The 20,540-nt window shown below is 42.8% G+C and overlaps 1 protein-coding gene and 2 long non-coding RNA genes across 3 annotated transcripts; 1 reads left to right on the top strand and 2 right to left on the bottom strand.

The window, feature by feature from the left end:
- Positions 1–8,284: 8,284 nt before the first annotated feature.
- LOC146490618 (uncharacterized) lies at positions 8,285–12,097 on the bottom strand. Its single transcript, XR_014872348.1, has 2 exons — positions 8,523–12,097; positions 8,285–8,374 (listed from the first exon to the last, which is right to left on the bottom strand). It is a non-coding gene; the product is annotated as an uncharacterized LOC146490618 (long non-coding RNA).
- A 4-nt stretch (positions 12,098–12,101) lies between these two features.
- LOC146490617 (uncharacterized) lies at positions 12,102–13,597 on the top strand. The gene is made up of 2 exons (XR_014872347.1): positions 12,102–12,952; positions 13,153–13,597. It is a non-coding gene; the product is annotated as an uncharacterized LOC146490617 (long non-coding RNA).
- A 2,868-nt stretch (positions 13,598–16,465) lies between these two features.
- On the bottom strand, positions 16,466–19,260 carry s1pr4 (sphingosine-1-phosphate receptor 4). Its single transcript, XM_085151164.1, has 2 exons — positions 19,005–19,260; positions 16,466–18,129 (listed from the first exon to the last, which is right to left on the bottom strand). Exon 2 carries the CDS (start codon positions 17,975–17,977, stop codon positions 16,733–16,735), a length of 1,245 nt encoding a protein of 414 aa, XP_085007290.1. The 5' UTR covers positions 17,978–18,129; positions 19,005–19,260; the 3' UTR covers positions 16,466–16,732.
- Positions 19,261–20,540: the final 1,280 nt, after the last annotated feature.

The following is a 20,540-nucleotide window of genomic DNA, read 5'->3' as shown; positions in this document are numbered from 1 at the left end:
ATCAGAAAAAAGTAATCCGATTACTTTTTTCAAGTAACGAGTAAAGTAAGGGATTTCTATTGCAAAAACAGTAATTAGATTACCGTTACTTTCCCGTAGGAACGCTGCGTTACTGCGTTACTAAAACCGTGATTTTTTGCGAGAATGTCTCATGACAGTGACGTAAGCGAGTGCGACGTTCGTGACAACAGCTGTGTGCAGATCAACAATGGATCATATATCGAGTGCAGAGAGAGTATGAGCGTGCAGCGTTTAAAGCGTGGAAGTACTGACCTTACTTTGAGTTTGATTCCATAAAAAGTGACAAAAACATTAGTGTCCGTTGTGCGTGGGAAGAAAACTTCTTTTTACAGAGAAAAAAACCCTAAACTTCCAAACAAGCACCGAGTAGCTACGACGTAATGGGAAACTCACAGAGAAACTCGCGGATTCTTCCACTGACCGCAGCACACCTGCACCAGGGTAACCCTCCGCCTACCCCACTCCTGCTTTACAGGTGAAAATAGAGCAACAGGACCGCTAGTCTTTGACTTTATTTATTTTCTGCTGTGTTTTACTTGCATCTATTTGAAAGACTGAGTGTAAACACACAAAATATTTTATTTTATGTGCTGGAATGTGCAGAAAATAGGTTTAAATGTTAAACTAATTTCTTCCAGTCAGAGAATGTTGCAGATAATTAAATGTTTGCTTGATGCATAAAGTTAAAAGATTAAAACTAATAAAACAAGTTTTAAAAAGAGACTTTTCCATTTGATTACAGTTTGTATGATGATTATGTAGAAAAAGTAGAATTGGGCTGAAAGATCTATCACTTTATCACCTATTCAGGTTGTAAATCGTGTTTTTAAAAAGTAACTAAGTAATTAATTACTTTTGAAAATAAGTAATCAGTAAAGTAACGGGATTACTTTTTTTGGGAAGTAATCAGTAATTAGTTACTGATTACTTTTTTCAAGTAACTTGACCAACACTGGTCAGCGTCGACCTGTCAGTCAAAGCTTCCCTCAGTGCCTTTAAAACTTAAATAAAGCTTAAAAGTGTTAAAAATACAGCTGGTCTTGAATCAGGCTGTAAGATATTTGAGTTTCTTTTCAGCCTCAAGCGGTTGTTGGAGAAATTTCAGCACAGATATTATTTTTGTTGACACCCGGCCTTAATTTTACGCTGCTGAGTCTCCCACTCGTTCTTCTTCCTCATCAAACTGCCAGCATTAACGACGCATCTCCACCACTCACAGCTCCCAGAAAGCAGCGGGACCACATCTGCTGCTCGCTTAAGAGTCACATATGGCCTTGACTCGTGGGCTGGACTCGGGGTGAGTGTAGCTGTCTCACATAAGCCGCCGCTTCACCTTATGTGGTCCAGATGTCAGGTGTGTCCTGACATTTGAGCCACATCTGTCCCACGCAACATTTTCCATCGTCGCAACGGCGCAGCGAGTGCCAGAAGTCACACGAAGGTGTCTGCTGATTCAGTCAGAGGGTCAGAAATGTTATTTCTGTGGTGGAGCCGTGAGTCACAAGCCTGAAGCAGAGACGTGTTAGTGCTCACCGAGGCCTGTGAATGAATCCACCTTTAGTGATTCAGTGCTGTGTTGTGAATACAAACGTCGTCAGTGATCATTTTTAAACAGGAGATTTGAGAGATTCTTGATTTCATCTTCTCAGGAAACACAATTTAAATGTAAAGTTGACTTAATAAATAAACTGCTGTAAAAACAATAGTTTACATTTTAGCTCATCTTCTGTCACAACTTCCAGGCTTTTTACATTTCACATCAGTCGAGGTTCAACTTTCCGTTTGAATTAAAGTTAAAACGGCTGCTTCAAAATGAAAAACATGAAAACACACAGGAAGTCTCCGGCACCCAGACCGAAGCCGCCAGCTCTCCTCTTAGTCTCCATAGCAATGTCAATATCCTTTTATCTTCAGGCCTCAAAGGCTGACCAGATTTCATGATGTGGCTGCTTTATTGAGCCTGATCTACTTTTCTTGCCCCCTTCGCCATTCAATCAGCGTCTGTGTGGTTCTGGCCCGTGGCTGTGAGCGCGGCTGGGTAATTTGGTTTAGAGCTGAGCAGGAACATCTGTTCTACAAAGCTTTAGCTCCTTCCGTTCCTCAGGCCTCGTGGAAACAAACGACGCCAGCGGTCAGCTCGCTGCTACGCAACATCAAACCTGCGAGTCACCGCTCGGCGCCTAAACCCTCTCGTGAATAATCTCAGAGATGAGAGAGCGACGAGTCTTTGAAACACGAGACCCACGTAGGATTTATTGTTCGACTGACTAAAAACGCTTCATTGTTTTCACGTGTGCCACAGACAAAGTGCTTCATTGAGTTTAGCCTTCGCACTCAGAACACGTCTATTGTGGAGCTACAGCGCGTGCACGGTTACAAACGTGTTTATCACGGTTAAAGTCAATAAAAATGAGCATACTTGTGCAGGATGTTTCTCGATTACTCAGCGCAGAGAATCGTTTGCTACACTACTCGTTACATTTCGTTTGACGTTACTCCATAGAACGGCCTTTGCGTTAGCGAGCTGTTTGTGTGGACGCTTGTAAAGTTGCGTTAGCAGCGTAGCATGGCTGCTTATTCATTTCACCATCGTACTTTTGTCCTTTCACGCACTAAAACCAAAGTAATGCTCATATCTCACCTTGTCAAAGCTGTCGACCACTAAACCAGCGGTCCCCAACCCCCGGGCCTCGGACCGGTACCGGTCCGTGAGTCGTTTGGTACCGGGCCGCGAGAGTTGAGGCTCAGGTGTGAAATGTTTAGTTTTCAGGGTTTTTATCGGTTTTCAGCGTTATTTTGTTATTGTTTTTATCGTTTACTCTGTTTTCCTGGGTCTTTTCACGTGTGTTATGAATAAATCTTCTTTTTTTCGGTACCGGTACTAGTTTTATTTTGTTGTATTTATCCGCGACACCTAAAAGGCCGGTCCAGGAAAATATTGTCGGGCATAAACTGGTCCGTGCCGCAAAAAAGGTTGGAGACCGCTGCACTAAACCATTTCCTTCTTCGTGTGCACCCTGAACCTCTGGATGACCGCTTTCGATCACATGGCGATTACGCTGGTCGCCTGTTGGAAGGCAACCTGTCTCCAAACAGTCGCAGTCAGACTGGCAACGGTTTGCAAATCATTTCAGCTGGTTGGCAACTGTGTCATTTTGCAGCAAATGCGTCACTGTTGCTGCTATTTGTTCAGATTCATGAGGCTCTGTCTGGACTCCCAATGCAAGTGTTTCACATTTCTGTGTAATGTATATAATACCGCGAAAGCACTAGCTGGTAGTCGGGCCGTACGCGTGTCTTAGTGCAGGTGAACATAATCCACAAAGTCCGCTTGTAGTCGAAAAACAAACAGGCAAACATTTATTTCCACAGTGATCCGTTTGAATGTTCATGTACACTGCAAACACGGTAAGAAACTGTTTTTCTCCACAGCTAGTTAAAGCCCCCGTTGCTCCACACTGTCCGTCGCAAACGCTCCCCCCGTGCACAGTTACCGTGTCTTAAAGGAACAGTACGTAAAAATTAAATAAGGCAAGAAAAAATACAGTTTAACTGTAAATCTTACACTAAACAAATTATAAAGTAAAAACTGAAATTCCCCATTATCTTACACTTATCCTTATCCAAAATGATTCAAATTATTAACAAATATACACTCTGTGCAATCTGAGTAAACTAAGAGATGATTAGACCTTTATCCTATACAGTATATTTCTGTGCATGTAGATGGTGGTTTCTGTCACAGTGAACCCATCAGCAGCAGACTGGTACCAGACAGTTTTATTTCCATTTTTTAATCCCCGTCCAGTCAGCTGACTGCAAGTTTTCACAGATCTTCAAAGCAGCAACAAGTTCACTGCACGTGTGCTTCCCACCATTTTCCTCAGTCTGACTGTAGTCGTAGTCTAAAAGTAAGCTTTGCTGTCAGGAAGCCAGATATACAGAAACGTTGTGTACAAGTGGTTTATGTAACTGTAACTGACCTCTGACCCTAAGTAGCAATCCTCCTCTCACAGTCAATTCAATTCAATTCAATTCAATTTTATTTATATAGCGCCAAATCACAACAAAAGTCGCCTCAAGGCGCTTCATAGATACAGAGAAAAACCCAACAATCATATGACCCCGTATGAGCAGCACTTTGGCGACAGTTGGAAGGAAAAACTCCCTTTTAACAGGAAGAAACCTCCAGCAGAACCAGGCTCAGGGAGGGGCGGGGCCATCTGCTGTGATTGGTTGGGGTGAGAGAAGTCGCCACATATGCGCCTTTGTTTAAGGCATTAAACTCTGCACATGATTAACTCTGTAGTATCGTGTGCAGAGTTAATATTGTAAAGGTGTTGTTCCTAAACCAAACCAAACAGCAGAAGTTAATGTTACGTACGAGAAGAGCAACACAAAACTCAACATGAGCAACTTGTGACGTCTGTGCATCTACGTAAGGTTCCCGTGTCAGCCTGTCAGAAGCTAAAGATTAGGATAAGGTTGCCTCCCTTCACAACACTAATCTATGCTTACCTCGTTCTTTAAGCGTGAGCCTTTGTGAGCGTCTATATGCGACGGGTTGGTTGCTGTGAACACAGAGAAACTCAAAGCCTGTGAAACCACTTTGGCATAACAGTATCTGTGCCAGCGTGTAGCTCATATCCAAGGTTTTTGGATGGTGTTTGGAGTACCACGATATGTAGCTCACACACTAAGGAGGAGGAGGAAGTGCAAGCCTCATCATCAAATCAGTATTTGCTAGGGATGCACCGATACCGATACTGGTATCGGTATCGGGGCCGATACTGTAAAATGTGTGTGTACTCATACTCGTAAAAGTTAACCGATACCAACTTATTTCATTAATCAGAGGGTGGCTTGTCATTTCTGTTGTAGTTTTTTAGATTGGCCACTAGGGGGCCAATTATTATTTTATTTATTATTTATTTTATAATAATTATTTTGTTTGTTTGTTTACAATATGGACACTCTGTAATAATTTAAAAGTTTATTTTATTCTCAAACCTAATTTGTATTTATTTTATTCCAAACAGAAGTGTTTATTTATTATTCTGAAAGCTCGAGACAGTGCCAATAGTTCAGTGATATTTTGTAAAATTACAATGTGGAGACTCTGCAATAATTTAACAGAAGTGTTTATTTTTCACTTTTTTTGTGGTCATTTTTATTAAGATTTAAGATAAAACCTGTCTTCCAATTCATTGCATTTGTGTGTGTGTGTGTGGTAGAAGTATCGTTTTTTTGTACTTCAGCAAGTACTCAGATCCAAGTATCGGTATCGTATCGGTTTGAAAAAATTGGTATCGTTGCATCCCTAGTATTTGCCTAAATCTGCTTCATTAGAGCAATGGTAGCTATTGAGCGATGGATCGCTAAGGTTACCTCCTCGACATCGACATGTTGAGCACGTTAGCCTCACTAAGCCTCAGATTGTTTTCCACATTTCCAAAGGAGTCTCCCGCAGAGCCCTCTTCACGAAAGCCTGCGTCCTCTCTTTGGAAACTTTAGGAAACCGAAGCCAAATCATCACCCTTGGAACATCTTGCACAGCACAATTAGTTAAGTGGTCACGCTACTCAGCCACAGCACGGCGAGGCCGACAGAGAGGATTAAGAAAAGAGAGTAAACACGCTCACATATATTCCCAAGGTTGACGACAAAGTCAGCGCAGATGGCCGACATCCAGCACCTCGAGAGAGAGCGGCTGTGTTTGGTCATTTTATTCCACACTAAACGAAGAAGGAAATCTTTGTCTGAAATGATCAAATTAAAAAGAAAAAAAGTTGCTTAATAACTGCGTCTGTGTTATCAGTGTGTGTGTCTGCATTCATTCATATCTCATAACCTGGAGCCAGTCTCCTTTGTGTCCGCTGTCCAGCTATCCTGATAAAGAGGAAACAGCTGGTCTCGGAGCGCCGTCCACATGTTGCCCATATTGGCATCAGATTAGATCTCTCCACAATGGCCTTTTCTCTTAGTTATTATTTTGTTATGAAACAGCGGAAAATGCAGAATGAAGACAGCATGCAGCGCATTCCCCTATAATTAGGAAGCAACTGAACACAATTTGTTGTTTAGGCGTCTCTTTGTTCTCCCTCGTTCCTCTTCATCTGCTTTCTTTCCCAGTTTATAGTGTGGATGAGCTGCAGTATGTTTGTGCACAGCTACACAGACATGATTCATTAAAAAAAGAAAGAAAGTTCAGCGCATTATCATTACAAGATCCAAAAGTGTTCCCGGATTGCTCCGAAAAGAATTCCTCAGCCAGGTGCAGTCAACAGAAACCACCGTGTGAGGATAAAGAGGGCTGTATGCAAATGTTTGAGTTTTCCATCCGGACATGCAAAGAGTACGCCCGTCTTCTTTGTTCTACTTGTTGACATGCCAAAAGGAAAATGGCAAGCACCACTGATTGATTGGGTGTAATTATAACCCCGACACTGGATATTTGCACAGCCATTATTGATGTCTGGCTGCTGAATTGCAAGCATTATTCCTATAGGGAGGCGTTTATCCCTATAGGAGAGGGCCTGTGTGTGTGTGTGTGTGTGTGTGTGTGTGTGTGTGTGTGTATACTATACTATACATGAATGTTCTCGCGTGCACCTGCTTTGGCAGAATGATACTTCCATAGTGCACGCTTGCACACAAAAGAGACGTCCTGCATAAAATAAATGGTGCTGTGTGTCAGTTTATCAAAGGTCACTTAAACAGCAGCCACGTCCGTTACATGAAGTAATTATTACATTTATGTATAACACAGTTATACGTCTCACAGTTCTTGGCTCGTACTGAACGTTACTCGATGTATTTTTTATGATCTTATTGCAGCTACATTGTAACACTTTGCACTGAACCGCAGCTGCAAAAAGATTCAGAGCAGTCCTCGATTCCCGTGAAGAAGAGAACATCCCACGATTCAACAGTTTGCAGAACCACATGTAGCAGCGGCAAGCTGAGGCCATCATTATCACTTGTCTTCAGTGTTGGGAAGGTTACTTTTAAAATGTATTCCACTACAGATTACAGATTACATCCCCCAAAATGTATTTTGTAACGTATTCTGAATACTTTGGATTACTTAATTATCATGCTGTTTACAACTACATGAATGAACTATTGCTGTGTGATTTATTACTGAAGGTTACTCTCCACACCAACACCAGCTAGATGTTTAAATCTTAATATAATGAGTAACAGGTGGACATTAGGTAAGGCTGCACTTTTTGCAGCGATCTCTGTCTGGTTTCTTTATGTTGTTGTGGGTTCTTAAGAATGACACCATTACTTGAAGAGAAGGTACTTTATCGAACTGTGGTTCACATGTAAACAAAGCTTCGCCATCACAGTCTACTCCGAGGTAACTCCCTCTGCCTCTCTAGCTCCCCCTACAGTCTAGGAGTATTAACAACATAAAACATGATACTAGGCAAATAAGGATTAACTGTTATCATTACAATCTCGTATAGAAAACTATTCGTATATAAAACAGGTCCGCGGCTCCGAACCGTAGTAAAGGGACCTCTGGCTAATACGGTGGGTTCTGTGTCGGCTCGTAGCTGAAAACAAGCTTTACTTTGTTGTCTGGGTCAACTTTGCTAGCAGAGACAGAGAGAGGCGTTGAAAGGCTGCTCCAACAGAACTTATTGTTTCAGAGGAAAACACGAACACGGTGTACAGTCGAGTCTTAATAGAGATCGACAGACCACGTGACTTCTGCGCATTGCATTGTGGGTACGAGTGGCAGCAAAATCAAAACACTGCATCAAGCGCCAGCATTTCCAGCACCTGTAATGATTAATTCTGTGGTTTTAATCCATACTTGCATTTTATTTGCCCCAAAAACAGTGATGTACAAAACGAAGGAGAACACGGCAGCTCCGCTCGAAGACAGACGTGACGAAGAGGGGAAAAAAAATCAAAGGAGTGAAAGAGTCAGACTCATACGAGCATACAGAGTGGAGTAAGGACGTTAGTTACACAACATTTTCAGATCCAATAGAAGTAAAGTAAGTGTTTCATAATTCACTCAGTTTATTGTATTTATAACTGCATTATTGTTTCATTCTGTTATAGTCTTACAAGACAGAGGCAACTTGTATTCCATCAGCTTTATTAGCTGCTTCGCTGAAAAACAAATCAAAACAACAAACTGGAAAACAGTTATTCATCACTTGATTGCTTCCCTTGGGCACATATATGCGGGACTTTTCGTGGCTGTTTCGATCTCGCTCTCTCTCTTAACCGATAAAATCTGGCTGTGGTAGCAGCTTTAAACTCGGTCTGACCCAGGTTGATAGAGGGGCCCAGTCTGGATCACATTCCTGCATTTTGTAGGCTGGTTTTCCTACAAAACACAACAAACATTAGCCCGCTAAGCCACAGTGAACAAAGCAGCAACAAATTCTATTCAAATCAATATTAAGACTTATTTGTAACCTACATCAACAATTATGTTATAATAAGTTACGTATTAACTACAACAGAAGACTGACCTTTGTGTGAATGCTTGGAGCAGACTAACATGTGAGCTGGATGTTCTGGGACGTTATATTTGGTCTTTGAATGGCTGCAATCCAAACCATCCGTCGCCTCTTTGTTACTTCGGAAACATGGCTCGAACAATTTCTCTTCCACGACGTAATCCGATTAAAACCGATCTCTTTACCCGTCGGCTTCCCGTGGCTGTCATGCGACCGGCTATTTCAGTTAATAACACAACAGCTTATTGACATCTTTGTGTTTCTTTTTATCGCTGTGTGACTGTTTTCTTGTGAAAGCCTGCGTGTGCTGGTACCTCTCGCCACTCGTACCCACAATCCTTTGAGGTTTTGACGTCACATTTTCGAGCTTACTTACAACTGGGCTCGTCTTTTTAGCTGCAGTGGTTATTATTATATTTACATGCTTCCATCTCCCGTTTCTGCTCGGTGACAACTTAAACAATTTTTTGAATAATAATTTTTAAAAATGTTTCTTCACGTCATGCAAGTAGAGGTGACATGGGCCGTGAGACTGAAACACGGGCATTAGAGCCTCTTAACGGGTGTTTTGTTTGGGTTTCCACCGGCGTGGAATTACCAAAAATAGAGACGGGACAGCCGAACATATGAAACAGGAAATCATATGTAATCCCTTTATTTCAAGAAAGTAACTGTATTCTGAATACCACCTTTTTAAATGGTAACTGTAACTGACTTTGGCAGTTTGTGGGCATTTGCACAGCTCGTTTCAATCTGGCTGCTGTCAGGACTTTGACAGGGTCATCGCAGCACCTCGATTCTTCTTCTTTCAGTTATTCTGGTGTCGATTAGCTACTGTGCTCATGATCATTGTCCTGTTGTGTGACCCAAATTTGGGCTAAGCTTCAGCTGTCGTACCGATGACCTCACATGCGATATAGGGGAGACCGGGGATAGTTGTAACGTGGGTCAGTTGTAACACTTCCAATTTCTCCAATCAGGGCTAAGTTTCAAATGATGTGACTCATCCTGTGCATGCCCAACTCAGTTCTGCTATCACATGTGAAAAATCAGCACATTTTGTCAAACACAGACAATTTAACATGAAAAAAAGTCATTTGTATGCCAAAAAATAAGTTTTTCTACTTTATTTCAATTTCTAATAGCATTATCTGCTTTGCAGTTAAACTCATCAAACTTAAATTATGTTATTTGTATGTCTGTGGGGATATATTCTGTGTAGGTCTTTAGTGCTAATGTTTTAGCTGTAATGTTAGCTAGTTTATGGCTATAGGAGTCTGGGTCAGTTGTAACAGCAACAGTCTGGGTCAGTTGTAACAATAATGCAATGTTAAACTTACCAAACTATTACTTTAACTTATATTAAACAAGTTGGGGCAACGACATCAGCAGAGAGAGGTTCACAGGTCGCTTTTGTATATGCGGTTAATGCCATTGGCAACACAATTCCTCCACTGTTTGTGTTCCCACACATACATTATGCAGACCACTGTGTCAGAGATGGACCAGTAGGAAGTACTGGTAGTGGAAATAAATCAGGATGGGTGCAAGAAACAGATTTCCTCATCTTTCTGAAGCACTTTGCAAACCACACCAAGGTGAGCCATGATAAAAAGTAATGGAATTGCGATGCTGGTGAACAACTAGATTTTTTCAGCTTCATTGTTATGTTCAAAATTGGTGCAAGAGTTGTAGGTTATAATGCCCACTGAGCCAATGAGGCCAAACTCAAGGAAGACCAACCAAAATTAATGAAATATTCAGTTGCAGAAAATTCCATAATTTGTCTTTTTTGGGGGGTTGGAATATGTTCAAAAGCTAGATTTCTGCATTCTGTCACACACACACACACACACACACACACACACACACACACACACACAGCTAAGTGCATTCATGTGTTGAATAAACAAAGATTACATGTTAATGTTTTGTTAGTACCCTTATTTCATTGTGTTACATTTCACCCCAGGATATGTTACAACTAACCCAGACTATGGGGTTAATTGTAACATTTCACTCTTTGTGTTTGAGACCATACCATGCAATGGGTAATTGTGCTGCAGAGAAAATAGCTGCACTATTTAATAGCCGAGACATGTAAATACTTTGCATTACATTTTGAATCCACTACCTTAAAAGAGCTCCAAGCTACAGACAGAAATGTTACAACTATCCCCGGTCTCCCCTACTTTGCTATATAGAGGAGTTTCTGGTTAACTCAGTGTAAGGTCAGCTCCTCCACCCTCCTCCTTTGGACCTCCCATTTCATCAGGAGCAGCTGACTGAAGCAGTCAGGGTGTGTTTAGTTTGTCCTGTAAAAACTTTCTTTTCACAGTGCAAATACATGACAATCCATCAAGCACAGCAGACAGGCTGCTTGTAGCTGAATATCTCCTTTGTACTGGTTTGTGTGTGGAGCTGGGAGCTTTCAGACCAGTGGAGATCCAGTGGAACGGAAACATAGAAACTCTTTTGAATCATAAACATGATTGAAAGCATAATAAATGATAAGAATATTTTACATGTGTCACAGATAAAGGAAACGCTATAGGCACCATAAACCCAGATAGAGCCATTAAAAAGTATTCCTCTATAAAGTATAATGGGCACATAAATGATCCTCGGTGCAGCCTGTGCGATACTCCAGCCACTGCCTCTGTTCTAAAATGACTTACAGTTTATTTGTCAGCAATAAAGCTCAAACTGCTCTGATGTGAGCACAGAAGTGGGTTAAAAAAGCTGAACGTGAACGTGTTCTGCTGCTTAAATCGACTGCCAGGTTGCCGATTATGCAAATGTGTTACGGTAACAAAACAATGACAGTTCGACCGTCTCCAACTGGATTATCTCGAGTATTCTGATGTGATTTCCTCCATATTCAGCCAGAAGGAAACAGAACGAGGTTTTGTGTGTGTGCATGACAACATATCAGCACAACAGGAATGATAATCCTTCCCCCTCTCAGCAGTGAGTCAGTTCGTTCCTGTAATTTCAGACATTTATTACATTAGAGGCGGATCCCACCCTGTCTTCAAACAACGTGCGCTGTGCTGTCGCTCGCTGTGTTAAATACGGCGCTTACATGCTGCTGTCTGGACCGAAGCATCAATATGTCCTCATGTTTCTCTGAACAGCAGTGAAATCATATCTCTGAAGATCCTTTTCTGTAGCTTTGAAACAGCTGCTACACGTTTTTTTATCCATTATGGGCTGAAATACTTTGTGGTCAGTTCGTTCACAGTGATAAAAAGCTTTAAATGGTAAATGGCCTGTATTTGTATAGCGCTTTTTACTAGTCCCGCCTAGGGACCCCAAAGCACTTTACACGTCCAGTCATCCACCCATTCACTCTCACATTCACACACTGGTGGAGGCAGCTACAGTAGCCACAGCTGCCCTGGGGCAGACTGACAGAAGCGAGGCTGCCATATCGCACCATCGGCCCTTCTGGCCATCACCAGTAGGCGGCAGGTGAAGTGTCTTGCCCAAGGACACAACGACCGAGACTGTCCGAGCCGGGGCTCGAACTGGCAACCTTCCGATTACAAGGCGAACTCCCAACTCTTGAGCCACGATTGCCCATTTAGACACACTCCTGGAAATATCTGTCCCAACAACATGTCGTTTATCGTTCTCCTATAGCCTCAGAGCAGATCATTTGTTTGTGCCCTCAGTGAAATGCATCCTTGAAAATTGACCTGACCCTCAACCGATCACCTCCTTAAATCTTCTGAAAGCACCATCTGGTTTTAAACGCCAAACGAACGCAGCTGTAGGACGACAGAGAAACCAGACGGTGCAGAACGTGAAGCTAAACTCTGACTTCATGTACAGGTCGGGTTCTATCTCATCGCATGAACACAAAGACCACCTCTGTTTCAGTCACTGATCACTCTATTAACCTTGCATGCGTTTGAGGACGGTGAACTCATCGTCATGTTAAAGAAACCAGTCACACGGTGTGTTATCCTGCAGGAAGCAGGTAAACAGGTGAACACCAGCAAAGTTACACAGGAAGGCTGTGACATTTAAACCATGCTCAGCTGATATTAGTCCAGAAGTGTTGCTACAGACATGGATCCTCGCCTTTGTTACCTGCTGAAGTTCAGGCTCTGGCTGCTGGGCTGGAGTCAGCATGCACGCAGCTCTGTCATCACTAGCTTAGCGTTAGCATGCTGTCAGAGCAGATGCTTCACTGTAGAATGCAGTTATTTCTGTCCTGGGTGCAGTTTGTGTAGCTGAGATATAATATACTGAGTGTGAACATTCTCAAAACTGTATTGTATATAGTTTATTTTTTTTATTGTGTAAATTTAATTTTTGTAAAACTAAGGTTCCACGTGTCACTGTTGAAGTGGGGCATTAATCAGTGTGACACCACTTGTAAACATGTTGCATGTGTGGGGTTTCCCAGCCAGAGCGGCATGGATTCCACACTGGTGAGGCACACTTTCTGCAGCTCCTCTCCCTGTACTAAATTATACGTTTAAATTTGGTGTATTTGTCTTTGCTAAGTATTAGTTCTTATGGCTAAAAGCTCCCAAAGTGTTTTTGATTGCTTTGAACGAGGAAAATAGTAATTGGAACTGCGTTTTCTGTTACACCATCCGTTTATGTGTTGCTTACTTGTGTTACACAGGAATGAGGAGAGGCCTGCTATTGCTGTGTGACACTGATTTTGCTGCTGCACTTTGTCTTTTAGAAATAAATCCAGTTTCCAGCCAGTCTGTATCTGTCGTCACAACGCAGTCGACCGTTTGAAATCTGCTACATTTGCCCTTTACCATCGTGCTCGTGTCCTTTTGTGAAATACAAATAACAGCAACGTCCACATTTCCTCCCCTCAAAAGCTGTATCGCTGCACCACTCCACCAGTTTACCCCTCCTGCATTCAAACTGAAATCGAAATGTGTCTTTTTACACACACACATTTATTTTTATTTATTATTATTATTTTTATTTGCTTTGCATGGACTTGCTGCCATGTCATTGCTGCTGTTTTTCAGTACTGAACTAAACTTCAAACTTTGTCGTGCTGGGGCAGAATGCATGAACTGTGCATTTCACCATATTTGGGCAAAAATGCAGGACTGGTTTAAGAGTCGATAAAGATATTTTGGATGATATGAAACTGGACTGATCTGCAACGTATATTCAAAAATGCTGACCTAGTGGAGCATGCTGCACCCTTGAGTTCTATATGTGACCTGTGACTCACTTCCAGAAGACGGGCCTTTGGGTGGAGTATTCCTTGATATGGATTTCTGTATTAGTCAGCCACGCATCTCTGCAAGGAAACTAGAAACGTGTCACAGAAATGACGTCGAGGCTGAAAATGAAAGACACAGTTTATAAAACAGTGTCGTTTCCCGTCAGCAGTACAGCTGTACGGACATGTAGCAGCGTTTTCTTTACGAGCAGCTTCTCTGGGCTCTTCTCACACCGAGTCCTTCTGCACCACATGTGCCACCGAGTTGTCGCAGTGCTGATAGCAACCAATCACAAGCTCCCCCGTGTAGCTTTGCCTCACCCGCTGCCTTCCCCTCTCCTCAGACAGTACATCATTAGCTGTCTGCTGAACACCTGGAGGCAAAGCCAGCAAGGTAATTATTGAGGGCACAGCCACGTCTGCACGCAACCGTCATTAACCCATCGTACCTCATTTAGAAGAGTGAAAAGGCCGTGTTGTTGTAAGGGGAGAGTGAGAGCGCAGCAGCATGGATTGGTGATCAGCCCGTGACACGTTATAGAAATGATACAACAAACGTCTCTCAGGCTCGACTAATAAAGCCTGGAATTTACTGTTGCTTTTTCATCAGGCCTGGAGCCATGCCAGCACCAAGGATGAGGGGGTTTTATCCCCTGCACTTAACGGCAGAGATGCAGGATTTCATGAAGAAGGGGGAATCACACAAACACACACACACACACACACACACAAACACACACACAACTAGCTCTAACTTGCTCGGCTCCCCAGCCACAAAAACAAAGCAGACGAGAGAGTGAGCTTAGGGTATCTGTGCATGTTTAACCTTGAGCGTGTGCACGTGCATCTTTATGTGCAAGACTACATGTCATTATTTGTCATTTTACATTGATTTAACGCTGAATAATGAGCGTGCATGTGTGTGTGTGCATGTGTGTGTGTGCGTGCGTGCTTCCTGCATATTTGCCACAACACAATCACCTCAAGCTCTGCGTGGGCGAAAGCAGGATTCTTCCTTCCTCACCTTCACCGCTACATTTCCAGTCGACGCTGACGAGCCCGTGCAGCTTTCAGACGTCATGAACGGGAATGCCTGCATGACAGGCTGCCAGGAGACTGGAACATCTCTGAATCCTTATTGATAAGCAAATGTTTTTAACTTCAGGTGTGTGAAACGAAGAAAGACGAGGCAATAACTCCTGATCGGCCTAATATTCTGTGTTATAAGACTGAAGTCTCACCCAGCATGAAATGTCTTTGAAAGGCTGTGTGCTGGTGCAGTAACTACTTCAGGTCATTATTAGACAATAGACAGAAAATCCCAGTATCATGTTTGAGCTTTTAAACACACTTCCTGGGGAGCCTAATGGAACTGAGGCTAACTCTCGGGGTGTACGGCTTTATCGCTCTGGCCTACGGGGACACTTTGAGGCATTTAATGTCTGCAGAATCTAGCTTGGAAATTCTAGGAAAGGGATTAAGCCTATTTGCCATCTTGCCTAATCTTTTTTTTATCGCCAACGCAGGTTTGTGACTCACTTACCGCACTGGCTCTTATCAGTGCACCAATCCACTTGCAGTAATTTGTAATAATCCATCGTTCCTACTGTTTCAATAAGTCGTTCACTTTCTAACGCTGTACCCGTTTCATTTTCAAAGAGGTTTTTTAAATGAAAATGTAGTTTTAGCGTTGCAGGCGGACGGGACATGCTTCCCAGCTGCACCAAGACTGTCATTTTCATGCAACAGTTGAGTCACAGCGTGATGACTGCATGTAGTCTGCCTGCTCAAACAACAGCAGCCTTCAGACGATTAGCAGAGAATTGCTTGATAAATAATAACTGGAGAAGCTTCTTTCCTGGTCATTAGCTTTAGGAGGACTTATCATGTAAACGGGTCTTTCTTTTAGGATATACTTCAAAAACCTGAGAGAATTAACCATGATCTTATATTAAGAGTGGGAACTTCCAAATCTTTTGAACCACAGATTGCTTTGAGTTTCACAGCGTGAGAAACCCCCCTGCAGTGATTGCACTGATTCTTTTGTAAAAACAAATAAAGCACTTGCTGCGCCTTTGCAGAACGGCAGACGACTACTTTTGATTTGTAAAAATACTTTCCTCCGTCTCAGATCAGTGTGCGTCAGCAGGACAAATACAGCACAGTAGCCTGTATAATTTAAGGGTACATACTATCTGCTGAACCTTATCTCCTCGTGCTGCCAGACAGTCATAATGAATTTATCAATTAGCCCTGGCTGCGTACGCCCTTGGGGCTGCAGTCCCAGCCCTCACCTCCTCTGCACTGAACTCCAATCAGTCATCCTGCCAGAAACGCAGGAAATGGTGAGCAGGCTGGAAATGGCCTCTTGAAAAGCTTGTTAGGAAAAGCTTTTGAAACTACAGAAAGAAGCATCACATGTGCAGCGACATGCCTGCAGAATACAGATTCTTTAGGCAGATTAAAAAATCATTTAAACGAGCTGGAATTTGTATATTTGGTATATTTAGAAAATCTAGAATTGATATTAAGGTAATAATAATCTCTGCTTTCAGTCTATGAAGGTTTAAGTGACACTGAATCATCTGATCGGTTGCAGGAGGGGGTCAAAGCTCTGATGAGGTGCCTCCCTCCAGAGGTAAGCAGAGGTACTATCCTACTGAAAAGAGCAGGCACGCATGGATAAAGCAAAATAAACTTTATTTATATTTCTTACACAGAAGTACAAAAAACAACTTAAACGTGCATATTTTATATTCACATAAACAATAAGTGCAATAATAGAAAAGTACGGTGAATGTAAATGATCATTTACTGTTACAAAAGACGCAAAAAAATAAAAATTCTTGTAACATTGTTGCAAACTGGAATATTTTGAGGATATTACTGGAGCGTTTAGTCAGCAGTGCATTTGATGAAGCAGTGAACATTCAAACCAAAACTGTGAGGAAACGGTTAGATGTGTATCAGTGCACACAGGTTGGTTTAGTTGGGAGGGGAACGTTGTGGTTTAACCACTTGAAACTGACAGGCAGCTGGTGGTGGTGCTCAGACGATATTTTCTAGGTGCCCTGCGAGTTTTGCTTGGGGTGGATGGCGGGGAGGCCACACTCAGGTTCCTGACCTTATTAAAACTGTTCCTCAGACTGTCCCTCCTGCTCTCCGAGGTGCTGCTGGTCTCCTTAGATGTGAATGTGTCCGGGTGGCAGAGGCCGACCCTCAGGCAGCAGCAGCAGAGCAGCTCCGCGATGGCTTTTCTCATCTCGCTGCTGCCCAGGGCGTAGATGATGGGGTTCAGGCCCGAGTTGAGGACGGCCAGGGAGATGCAAAATTCAGCGCTGAACAGCAGTGCGCACTGGCGGGAGACACAGAAGAAATCTACCAGTAAGAGCATGAAGAGCGGCCCCCAGCAGAGCATAAAGACCCCGACAATGGTGATGACAGTCTTCAGCAGAGCTAAGGAGCGCTTCCGACTGCGCTGGGGCGCCAGCTGAGCGCTCTTGTGCACGTGGCAGTAGATGGCACCATACAGCACACCGATAGCCAGAAGGATGAGGAAAAAGATAATGAGAGAAAAAAGGATGTAAGTCTTGGAGTAGAGAGGAAGCAGGGTGGAGCATCCATCCAGGCTGCACACACAGTTCCAGCCCAGCAAGGGCAGAAAGCCAATAACCAGCGCCAAACCCCAACAAAGCGCCACCAAGCCATAGATTCGATAGTAGGTCTTTCTGGTCGACTTCTGGGGAAGTGGCTTCATCATGGTGGTGTAACGCTCCACAGCAATCAGCAGCAAACTGAATATGGAGGCTGCCAGGGCCACGAACAGCATGCCCTCCCTGAAGAGCCACAGAGCAGGCGTCAGGCGAAAGGTCCGGCTGCCAGACAAGCAGATGTTCACCAGGTAAGCGGCTCCGGTGAGGAGATCGCTGAGCGTGATGTTGGCAATGCAAACATAGACCCAACGACGGCTGCGGCGGATGCGGGAGATGACGGCCACCAGCACCAGGAGATTCTCCAGGATGATGAAAATGCTGAAGAACAGGAAGACGGCCACGGAGACGCTGATCTGGGTCTGGGAGTTCGCGATGGTCCTGTTCTGCAGACGGCCGGTGTAGTTGTAATGCCTCAGGATCACGTGGTTGATCGCAGCTGCAGCGCTGGTGCCATTTGGTGCGGCGCTGTTGCTCTGGTAGGTGGGTATGTTGTACATGTGAGGGCAGGAGGAAGGGGACGTGAGGGAGGCCAAGGCACTCATGATGGGAAAACTGAGCCGGCCGGTCGGATGAAGGATTTGGGTGAGAACAGGCTGAACCGAGCTGCACGGGAATTAGTGCGAAACTCCTGCGAGTGAACAGGCTATGGGCGCACTCTAACCACTGGAGCTCGCCGCCTGTGAGCAACAAACACCTGAGAATAAAAGCAGAAGAAAACAAAGAAACAATAGTGATTTCTGTATGAGAATCAAAGCCATGAATGAAGTTTCCCTCACTCTCAGCACTGCACTCTGAGACGCTTCATTGCAAAGTTTCAGTCAGTTTAAAAGGCCCCATTTAAATGTCTCCCGAACGCTACAGTCTCCACCTATCTGCGGTTAACACAGGATGAGTGAGAAATGGGGCCATTTAAATCACCACATGAAGGAAAAACATGTTGTTGCTTTTTTAAGAATGCAAAACAATAATTGCTAAAAATTAGCGAAATTATAATAAATAATTACCAACAAAAAAAATATTTTTTTTCCTTTATATATATATATATATATATATATATATATATATATATATATATATATATATATATATATATATATAAAGAAAAAAAATAGAAAAAAAGTAGAAAAAAAAGAAAAAAAAGTTATTTTCTTTATATATATATATATATATATATATATATAAATATATTCAAAAATATTTGAAGAAATGCAGCTTTGCCCTTGTGTTGAAATTGTATTTAATAGTATCTGAGTGGAAAAAATATATATTTGAACATTTTACACCAAGTTTAATCTTTATAGCAAATAGAATAGAATAGAATTCAACTTTATTGTCATTGCACATGCACAGGTACAGGGCAACGAAATGCAGTTTGCATCCATCCAGAAGTGCTTTAGTGATATACATATATTACAATATGTTATAATTAATTAATTGATTGGCGTTTAATTGGAATTTATGTTTAAAAGTTATGGGTGTAAACTCTATTTTTTCCTGTTATAATATAAATTTGATTTGAATTTGACTGCAGAGCTGCAGTGAGGTGAAGGTGCAGTGGTGAGTTCTTACCTCTGGCCGTTCTCGGTGATGCTGAGTGTGTGATAGTGCAGCTGCTGTCGCTGACTAAAGAGTTTTTTGCAGTACAGTCGTACTTACATGGGGAAGTAAGCCCGACACACCCAACACACACACACACATTCACACACACACACATTCACACATGCATAACAGAGAGGCTGCACATGTTCCATCACTGTGTAACGAGAAAAAACAACTGATCATTTACTCGTCTCCAACATTTATTTCTGGTTTATTAATATTCTTATTTATTGTTTCCCAGGACGTCGCACGTTGTTGCCGCTACTGCCAATCAAATCTATTGCTTAAGCGCTCTATGGCCTGTAACGGGAAAAGGTTTCAAAACTCGTGCCAGTTGTAAACTAGTTGTAAATTTTTGCTATGCAATAAGGATATGGGGAAAGACCCACTTGCACTGGCCTCTTGCTGAGTTATGACAATTTCTTTTCTCAAATATAAGTGAAATAAAAGGGAAAATACAAGAGAAAAACAGGAACTCAGGTGCCCCTCCCTGTAGATAGTGAGGTTTCATACTATATATCGTCTCTTGCAGCTGGGGCTGTTGGCTTGGGTGTGCAGGCCGCACTTACATTGTTCACACAAAGCCACCGCGCATGAAACCCTTGAGCAAACCCCCCACCATGCACCAGTGGGCCCCCAACCACATGCCACGAGGCAAACATTACTGCTGAAGCTGTGACCATTTTCAAACCATAAACACACAAACACAAGAGGCGCCCTGCGAGAAGCACAAAACAGTGGCAGACCCCAAAATAAAGAAACCAAATTTCAGATATGAGCAAAACGTCGCTCGTGTTCGGCCACGAGCGACGTTTTCAAAGAGCTGCTGTTACACATTTAATGCTCCAGAGCCAAGCAGGCTGTAAATATGCTGCTGCACTGTAATTATCAAAAAGTCAAATGATACCAATCATACTAGCGCCCAATTATTCTTATAAGCACATATCTCTTTTCATTCTCGCAGTCGCCTGCGTCTGCACGAATTATTCCAGTTTGAACGATTTCTTTAACAAACGGCGAGACAAGGTCGCCCATGCATATATGTTTGAACTACATTGTGTGTGCTGTAATTAACTACATCATTTCTGTGCTGTGCCCCTGCGAGATGAACACAACTTCTCCTTTTTTAGTGTTGAAGACACGTCCTCCATCGTGGTCGATAGAGGACTTGTGTTACTCTGTAAAGATCTAACGGTGGTGGCGAAACTGTTATTGTGAATAAACTGAGGAAAAAGAAAAACACCCGGAAAATGTACAACAAGCTACAACATCCTGAGGTGTCAACAACACCCACGACTGTTGAAAACGCCCTTACTCTGAAAATACAACTTCAAAGCACTCCATAACCACAATGTGCATATCTGGCCACAACTGCATGAGTGTGTGTTTTTTCTTCTTCACTGATAAGCAGTCCAGCTCTGCAGGTCTCCTCTTCAAGGGATTTCAACAAAAGTTGAGGACGCAAAAGTGCGTCCTCAACTATGACCACCAAATTACTGCCAAGCA

The sequence above is a fragment of the Neolamprologus multifasciatus genome, chromosome 23 (assembly GCF_963576455.1).
Source record: "Neolamprologus multifasciatus chromosome 23, fNeoMul1.2, whole genome shotgun sequence".
Lineage (NCBI taxonomy): Eukaryota > Metazoa > Chordata > Actinopteri > Cichliformes > Cichlidae > Neolamprologus > Neolamprologus multifasciatus.
This window is presented reverse-complemented; position numbering and strand designations above follow the sequence as displayed.

Bases quoted from the DNA above. Each gene is read 5' to 3' on its own strand.
- s1pr4 (XM_085151164.1), bottom strand. From the start codon at position 17,977: ATGAGTGCCTTGGCCTCCCTCACGTCCCCTTCCTCCTGCCCTCACATG.